This window comes from Symphalangus syndactylus, chromosome 17, assembly GCF_028878055.3.
Source record: "Symphalangus syndactylus isolate Jambi chromosome 17, NHGRI_mSymSyn1-v2.1_pri, whole genome shotgun sequence".
NCBI classification, from domain to species: Eukaryota; Metazoa; Chordata; class Mammalia; order Primates; family Hylobatidae; genus Symphalangus; species Symphalangus syndactylus.
The window spans coordinates 62,458,084-62,467,240 of NC_072439.2; the positions used below are offsets into that span (position 1 = coordinate 62,458,084).

Consider the following 9,157-nt stretch of genomic DNA (forward strand, 5'->3'; position numbering starts at 1 on the left):
AAGAAGCAGTAGAATAATAATAGAAGCTAAGTATATGCAAGTCATTGCACTATTTTATGGTGTTTGTTATAAAGTAAGTGCTATTAATAGTCTTATTTGACAAATAAGGAAACTGAGGCATTTGCCTAAGGTCACACAGCACGTGGTGGTATAGGAATAGGTGATAATAGTCTGATTTTTGAGTCCATGCTTTGAATGTCATACTTTGTATACTTTGGCCCTAATCTTTCCAAAACCCCTTCAAGATAGTGGTTATAGATTTAGAAAAACTATATCACTCAAATAACACAGGGAATAAGTGGTATGCAATCAAAGAAAAACAATGTATAGTTGAAAACTTAAAATACATATATATGTATTTTTTTCTTTCATAACTTCTTCTTGTGCACATATAGACATGTAAATGTTCTACCAAAATAGAATCTTTAGGCAGGAAAAGGAATTCACAGGCAGAATTGGCTCTGTAGCCTTAATTGAAATCCCCTGATCATGGACTTGAGCAGCCGTGCTTCTCTTTCCATGTTGGCTTCAATCAAACATAGATGTGCACCTTAATGGGAGAAGGGATGGTAGATTATGCCACAGTCCCCTTCCAGGTTTACAGAGTCTTAGCTAGTGACTCCAGCAGACACGGCAAGGTTCATTTTATTCTTAAGACAGATCCCTGTTACAGTTTGCTTTGTGAGCCAAGGAAGACAAATACTGATTAACCATCCCAAAGAACTAATGAGAGTGGAGTTGGAGCAATTATCCAATTGCTCCAAAAATGTGGGGATTTTCTTCCAAAAGAAAAAGAGATTTTTAAATGTTGACACATTTCTACAATGCATATCAAATGTGCATTTATACTCATATTAATTTGTGTGTGTGTCTGTGTCTGTGTTTATCTGCATTTCTAATATTCAGGCACTCACTTAAATAGTATCTGCTACTGGCCAGGCTTTGTTTTAGGTCCTATTGATAGAGCAGTAAACAAAAAGTCTCTTTCCAGGGAGCACACATGTAAGATGGCACATATTTGAGTGGAGGCCCAAAGAAAGTATGAGTGCTAACCCGTGTATGTTTGAGAAAAAAGCATTCCAAGAAGAGTATAAAGGAACAAATACAAAGGCTGAATCAGGAGTATGCTGGGAACACAAACCATTGTGGCTGCAATAAAGGATGGAAGAACCCAGATCCTCTGGGGCCTTCAACCACACTCCCCTTTCCCTACAAGCACCCACAACAATGGCTTTGATGGTACCTAATGGTCAGTTGAGAAGCCAAAATGTATATCTGTACTATTAATGGCAACATTTTCATGGAGAGACTACAAGAGTCTGTATGTGTTTCATCCTTATTTGAAAAGGAATCCTTGACTTTGTTAGGAGCTCTATATATCTCCTCATAGAAATGCCATATATTATCAGCAGACTCTGTTAATATCTCATGTGGAGGACCCATTTGTGCAAGCATATCTTTAAAATTAAATATTTTCTTTTCAACTCTTGAACATACTCATATTTTTAAATAAAGGCTACAGTAAACCATTATATCTAAATCTGTGCAAACATTTTATATTTAAGATAAATTGGGCTGTGCATGGTGGCTCACACCTGTAATCCCAGCACTTGGGGAGGCCGAGGCAGGCAGATCACTTGAGGTCAGGAGTCTGAGACCAGCCTGGCCAACATGGTGAAACCCCATCTCTTCGAAAAATACACACACAAAAAAAAAGCCGAGTGTGGTGGCACATGCTTATAATCCCAGCTACATGGTAAGCTGAACCAGGAGAATGGCTTGAACCTGGGAGGTGGATGGAGGTTGGAGTGAGCTGCGATCGTGCCACTGCACTCCAGCCTGGGCCATAGAGCTGGAGAACCTCTAACTTCATTACAGAAAATCCAGACTTCTGTGTGACTGCTTGCCAGAAGAAACATGTCCAAATTTGTTTATGCCTTCCAAATTATGCAAGTACTTTTGATTGAATTGACCTAAATTCTAAACCCTAGCCACAGGGGAATCTGGGAAATGTTAACTTTTACTCTTCGTTGTCACAGGAGGGAATGCTAATTCATCTTACATCCTCCACTTTGTTTTAATGTGGAGAACTGCGAAGTTATGTTAGCAGAAGAAAATAACCACAGTTTCTTCATTGTGGGCAAGTTAATGTTGAGTTAGGTACATAGTGTATCTAAGGCTAAAAATCATTATGAACTCAGTAGTCAAGGAAGTGCCCTAAGCAAAAGTTGTAAAGATACTTTAAAAGAAGCTGAGAACATGAAGCCATTAAGAAATGGTGTGTTTACAGCTGAGCTAGAGTGTTTAACCTTGTGCATTGTTGTAACACCATTTGTTTTGATATAGGATATCATTTTTAAGATGCTTTTTCCCATATGCCTAAAATTTGTTTTAATGCATCACGTTAAGTCATAGCAACTGAAGAAATGTACATCTAACAAATGATGTTAATTAGCATAAAAACACAAATTAGGTTCTTTATTTTTTAATCTCAGAATATGATGCTGTGGCTGAGAAAGCTGGTAAAGTAGAAGCTGAGGTTAAACGCTTACACAATACCATCGTAGAAATCAATAATCATAAACTCAAGGCCCAACAAGACAAACTTGATAAAATAAATAAGCAATTAGATGAATGTGCTTCTGCTATTACTAAAGCCCAAGTAGCAATCAAGACTGCTGACAGGTAGAGTATGCATGTTACCCTAACTCGTTTTCCCTTTCCCTGCCTTCACATTGGAAAGGGGGTTACTATGTAATGTTCCATAAAATTTTTCTCTGTTAATTTATTGAACCTGTCTGACACATTACCTGATGGGACTTTCATGACGGAAAACCTATAATGAACATTTATCCTATGGCCAATTAAAAAGGCTGGTAAACAGGTATGCCATAGGAAAGTACAGGTAGATTGTAACTCCCCAGTTGCTGTGAGGGCATAGAAATCAGTTTTGTTTCTCTGGTCTGGGGGAGGGAGTAGTTGGTCCTTAATTTAAATAGATATAGGCCTTAAAAGAATAAGTAAAAAGAGGTAAAAATGGGATCACTTAGCAAAATTAATTCTCTTGGTAACTTACATTTTATTTTTTATTTTTATTTTTTGATGCAGAGTCTTGCTCTGTTGCCCAGGCTGGAGTGCAGTGGCACAGTCAGGGCTCACTGCAGCCTCAATCTCCCAGGCTCAGGCACTCCTCCCACCTCAGCCTCCCAAGTAGCTGGGACTACAGAAATGCACCACGACACCTGGCTAATTTTTGTATTTTTTTGTAGAGACAGAGTTTGGCCATGTTTCCCAGGCAGGTCTTGAACTCCTGGGCTGAAGCAATCCTCTTGCCTTGGCCTCCCAAAAGACTGAGATTACAGGCATGAGCCACTGCACCCAGCCACCTTAAATTTTTAAATACCTAAAAGATTTCATTGTCCTTAAAAAAAGGTTTATCTACTTAGATTTTTTTTTTCTTTTTGAGACAGTCTCGCTCTGCCATCCCGGCTGGAGTACAGTGGTGCGATCTCGGCTCACTGCAGCCTCCACCTCCCAGGTTCAAGCGATTCTCCTGCCTCAGCCTCCCAAGTAGCTGGGATTACAGGCACACACTACCAGGCCCTGCTAATTTTTGCATTTTTAGTAGAGACAGGGTTTCACCATGTTGGTCAGGCTGGTCTTGAACTCCTGACCTCATGGTCCGCCTGCCTCAGCCTCCCAAAGTGCTGGGATTACAGGCATGAGCCACTGCACCGGGCCTTAATTTTTTTAGAGTATTTATTGAAGTGTGTCTAAAATAAAGCTAGGTATGTATATAAAATATTGAAATTTAAATAGCCATTTCTTTTTTTAGAAAAAATTCTAACAAATTGATTGCATATTGATTATCTGGTTAAATTAATCCCAGAGTGTTTTGCTCAGAGATAAGGAGGTAATAAGGGAGAAGTAGTGTCTTGCTTTTTTGGAAGTATTTGTTGCCTTGTCTTGAACTGGGAAGTATTTGAAGGTATAACTTTATGGGTGTAGAGATTTAAGAATCTCTGATGAGAAAATGACAAAAGAATTTGATAATCTAATGGACAGTGTTGCATCAGTCTAAAGTTGGATGATACAAGCAGCTTATATAAGAAAGTCATGTATAATTAAAAATATACAACTCATCCCATAAGTGTTTGTATAAACCTACAAAAACCGATTTAAGGATGGTTTAGTAAATCATAAACTTAAAAATCTATGAATAGAAAAAATGTCACATTAAATTTCATGAAAAGTTCTTTAGTAGGTTTTCAGAAACAATAACAAATCACCTTACCACATTTTTGATGCATCATTTTGCTTCTTTAGAAACCTTCAAAAGGCACAAGACTCTGTCTTGCGTACAGAGAAAGAAATAAAAGATACTGAGAAAGAGGTGGATGACCTAACAACAGAGCTGAAAAATCTTGAGGACAAAGCAGCAGAGGTGGTAAAGAATACAAATGTTGCAGAGGTATGAGTTGCTTTGTATTGAAGAGGAGATGGGATGATACTGGAACCAATTTAAAGAGCTGGATATATGACAGTGCCTAGAATGTAGTAAGCACTCATAGACTTAAAGTTTTATAACCATCAATTTTTGTTTGTACAATAAGAATACTGTAAATTGTGAATTTAAATGCTTAAATCATTTTAAAATGGAAGGGGCATGGGGAGAGATTGGTGATTCCTTCACCTTTGTAATGCGAAAATGATGGCTCTATTTGGGAAGATTTCTATCTAGCAGTTCTTTTCGGTGTTTAGGAATCCTTACCAGAGATCCAGAAAGAACATCGCAATCTGCTTCAAGAATTAAAAGTTATTCAAGAAAATGAACATGCTCTTCAAAAAGATGCACTTAGTATTAAGTTGAAACTTGAACAAATAGATGGTCACATTGCTGAACATAATTCTAAAATAAAATATTGGCACAAAGAGGTGAGATTGTTACCGTCTAGTTTAATTTTAAACATATTCTTTATGAAAAAGGAGGGTTTAGGGAGGATTGTTTTAGGGGGTTGGGGTTCTTAAATTTTGTTTGTGAGCTACATTGTGATTTTTAATTCTATGATCACTTCTCAGGTTTATAGGGGACATAACAATATAAATTGTTATATACAGAAAAGTCTGAGTAATGGTTAGAATTAGACAACTACGCTTTCACCCTAGGGCTGATCTGGACATTTAAGAAAAGATTACATGAACACTTTTGAGTGTTACAACTATTTTTCTTGAAGTCCTTTGAAAAATAATTGATAAATCAGTCACAACTCCTGTTTTCATAGCTGTGTAATTTGTCATTTTTTTTAAACAGTGAATTGTATGTAATATTATGCCTTCTCTAACTCTCCCCTAAATTAAACTTTTAGATTTCAAAAATATCATTGCATCCTATAGAAGATAATCCTATTGAAGAGATTTCAGTTCTAAGCCCAGAGGATCTTGAAGCGATCAAGAATCCAGATTCTGTAACAAATCAAATTGCACTTTTGGAAGCCCGGTGTCATGAAATGAAACCAAACCTCGGTGCCATTGCAGAGTATAAAAAGAAGGTATGAATGAACTGTTTATGTATACTAGTTGGAATTCTTTTTAGTCCTTAGCCTAAATTCTGACCTTTAGTTTTGTATAATTAACAATGCTGTCGGCCGGGCGTGGTGGCTCACGCCTGTAATCCCAGCACTTTGGGAGGCTGAAGGCGGGTGGATCACAAGGTCAGGAGTTCGAGACCAGCCGGGCCAACATAGTGAAACCTCGTCTCTATTAAAGATACAAAAAATTAGCCAGGCGTTGTGGCACATGCCTGTAATCCCAGGTACTCGGGAGGCTGAGGCAGGAGAATCGCTTGAACCTGGGAGGTGGAGGTTGCAGTGAGCCAAGATCGCGCCGTTGCACTCCAGCCTGGGTGTCAGGGCGAGACTACGTCTCAAAACAAAATAATAATTAACAATGCTAATTCTCATATCAAATTTATCTGAATAGATTTTTCCTATCATAATCTTTTCACAGGAAGAATTGTATTTGCAACGGGTAGCAGAATTGGACAAAATTACTTATGAAAGAGACAATTTTAGACAGGCATATGAAGATCTTCGGAAACAAAGGCTTAATGAATTTATGGCAGGTTTTTATATAATAACAAATAAATTAAAGGAAAATTACCAAATGCTTACTTTGGGAGGGGATGCTGAACTCGAGCTTGTAGACAGCTTGGATCCTTTCTCTGAAGGAATCATGTTCAGGTGTGTAATTATGCTGAGTTTATAATCCCACTGTTACCTTTTTCTACATATTCTCCAAACTCAGTATTTCTTGGGGGTAGGATATGAAGGCAAGATCTACAACTTGTTTCATTTACTAGTAAATACTAATTTGCTTACATGCTATTTATGCTTGCAGTTTACAGGGGCAGACAGCCAGTATTTGCAAAATATTTGTCTAGTTCATCTTTTAAATTTTCAAGACATTTTTAACATCAGGATTGAGAAATTGTATTTGATAAGGAGAAGGAATAGCAAGAAGTATACTTAGCTTGCTCTTTAAATCTTAAAACCTCGGTATGTGTTCCTATGTATGCATCCTCCAATAACGTTTTTATAAAATAACAGAAAAGAGAGTTCATATTTGTGAAAAGCAAATTACAGATTCCTAAAAAAGATAGAACTCAATTATGGAAAACAAATCACAAGGTCTTAACTTTAGCTTTACAGGTAATTTGGCTATGATTTTCTTAATCATTTCAGTGTTCGACCACCTAAGAAAAGTTGGAAAAAGATCTTCAACCTTTCGGGAGGAGAGAAAACACTTAGTTCATTGGCTTTAGTATTTGCTCTTCACCACTACAAGCCCACTCCTCTTTACTTCATGGATGAGATTGATGCAGCCCTTGATTTTAAAAATGTGTCCATTGTTGCATTTTATATATATGTAAGTAATCATTTTGGGATTTTCATTCCAGAAACTTTTAGGGGTATCCTAAACATTACACATGGAATTCTTTATTTCTAACTATTGAGCTTTTTCTTTATTGTGTAACTCCATCTCCTCTGGTATCAGTGGAGACCAAATTATTTTTTATTTGAACCAAATATTTCCATTTTGGAGTAAAATATAAATTAAAAATGCAAATTAGGAGCAGAATCACAGCTAGAATCCTAGGTCATCTTCCTAGATCTTTTCCACTAGAAATCAAAATAACCAAATTCCTTTCACACTCAAATACTGTTTTATGAATTATTCCTGCCATCATTCTTTTACATGTTATCAATGTAATGTTTATTGTCCAAATATTTTTTGGACAATAAACAATAAATGTTTGTGTGATTTACCTGTTATTACTTATGTTTGACTTTTCTTTGTTTCTCTTTAGGAACAAACAAAAAATGCACAGTTCATAATAATTTCTCTTCGAAATAATATGTTCGAGATTTCAGATAGACTTATTGGAATTTACAAGACATACAACATAACAAAAAGTGTTGCTGTAAATCCAAAAGAAATTGCATCTAAGGGACTTTGTTGAACTTGTTTATACTGAAGATTCTTCAAGTTGATTCAGTGTATTACTGATTTTTTTCTCTTTGTAAAGGATTATGAGTTGTATAAAATACTCCTTAAACTAGATCATGAAAGTGGTTTCTATTTTATGCAGTTAAGTCATTTGTAAAGTCTAATAAAATATTCTCTATAATTGCTTCTAAATTACAAAAATATGACAATCTTGTAAGTAGCAGACTATGGAGAAAAATGAGTTACCTGGAGGGTCAGGTAACTTGCCAAACTATAAAGTATGTTAGTTGAGGCAAAGTCCTAAACAACGTTGTGCTATCAAGGCTCAGCATACCTTTGTGGGCCTTTGATTTACCTACACTGGAAACGCCTGCCAACTAATCTTGGATAGATTCTTTGAGGCATTTCACTTAGCTTGCCAGTTTAGACAATCACTACTGTTATTACCCAAATACTATGAACGTATTTTTGTAAACCAGTCATTCTGAATTATAGTGATGAGAATTTAAATATGCTTTTCTAGAATTTGATGTTTGACCATTTATGACTTAATTACCAGAGAGCCAGTAAATTAGGACAGTGTTTCAACAAGCCTAGGCTATCTCGTAAGTTGAAAACTATCCCACTATAGTTGCTTCATGAGTATGAAGTAAGATGGTCCGACTTAACATTGGTTCAATTTACAAATTTTCAACTTTTATGATAGGTTTATCAGGTTACTAAATGCATTTCAACTTCATAGTTTCAACTTATGATAGGTTTGCCAGGATGTAGCCCCACTGTTGAGGAGCATCTGTATTTGGGGGTTAATTACTTTAGTAATAAATGGAAAGTAAGATATCTTGAGTAATGTTTGCCTATAAAATTGTCAGCGTATTTTTACCCTTTTGGCTCAAGAATGTTATAATGCTACTGGACATAAGTTGGCAACCACTTGTTTTCTGGAATTTTGATATTGTATTAGAAGTCTGCCCTAGCTGTTAAATTTCTGGGTATTTATCCTAAGGAATTAAAGAGTTAATTGTTCCTTTCTTCAGTGGGCCATTGTTTTAGATATTTTAAAAATCCAACAGTTTGTATCATAATGTAACTGTAAAAATGTAAACACATATTAGCATGGACTTTAAAGATTTAAATAAAGCAAGATCTGAAATTCAAGTATGGTAATTTGTTCTAAATCAAGAATATATAAGGGAAAAGTAAGTTTAAAATGCTATAATGATAAGTGTTTTCATTTGGTGGGAAATGGAATTTAATACTTATATTTTAATAACCAATGTAGTAGAGCTCAGATTTTTTTTTTTTTTTTTTTTTTGAGAGTTTCACTCCATCACCCAGGGTGGAGTGCTGTGGCAAGATCTTGGCTCACTGCAACCCCGCCTCACGGGTTCAAGTGATTCAAGTGCCTCAGCCACATGAGTAGCTGGGACTACAGGTGCACACCACAGTGCCCAGTTTTTGGTAGACGTGGGGTTTTGCCATGTTGGCCAAGCTGGTCTCAAACTCCTGGCCTCAAGTGATCTGCCTGCCTCAGCCTCCCAAAATGCTAGACTACAGGCATGAGCCACCGTGCCCAGCCTGCAGTACTAAGTCTCAAAGAATTAGAAGTACCTAGAACCCATGTGAAACTCAACTCTCATAGCTGCCACTC

The 9,157-nt window shown here is 36.5% G+C and overlaps 1 protein-coding gene across 4 annotated transcripts in view; it reads left to right on the plus strand.

Annotated features, from left to right (window-relative positions):
• SMC4 (structural maintenance of chromosomes 4) overlaps window positions 1–8,664 on the plus strand; it is a 35,491-nt gene extending 26,827 nt beyond the window's left edge. For all 4 annotated transcript variants that reach the window (XM_063620370.1, XM_063620369.1, XM_063620371.1 and 1 more), the window contains 7 exons: window positions 2,496–2,685; window positions 4,327–4,471; window positions 4,762–4,935; window positions 5,367–5,549; window positions 6,007–6,239; window positions 6,741–6,924; window positions 7,367–8,664. In XM_063620370.1, the coding sequence (XP_063476440.1) occupies window positions 2,496–2,685; window positions 4,327–4,471; window positions 4,762–4,935; window positions 5,367–5,549; window positions 6,007–6,239; window positions 6,741–6,924; window positions 7,367–7,519 (1,262 nt within the window). In that variant the 3' untranslated portion in view covers window positions 7,520–8,664. The remainder of the gene's footprint in view (window positions 1–2,495; window positions 2,686–4,326; window positions 4,472–4,761; window positions 4,936–5,366; window positions 5,550–6,006; window positions 6,240–6,740; window positions 6,925–7,366) is intronic.
• Window positions 8,665–9,157: the final 493 nt, after the last annotated feature.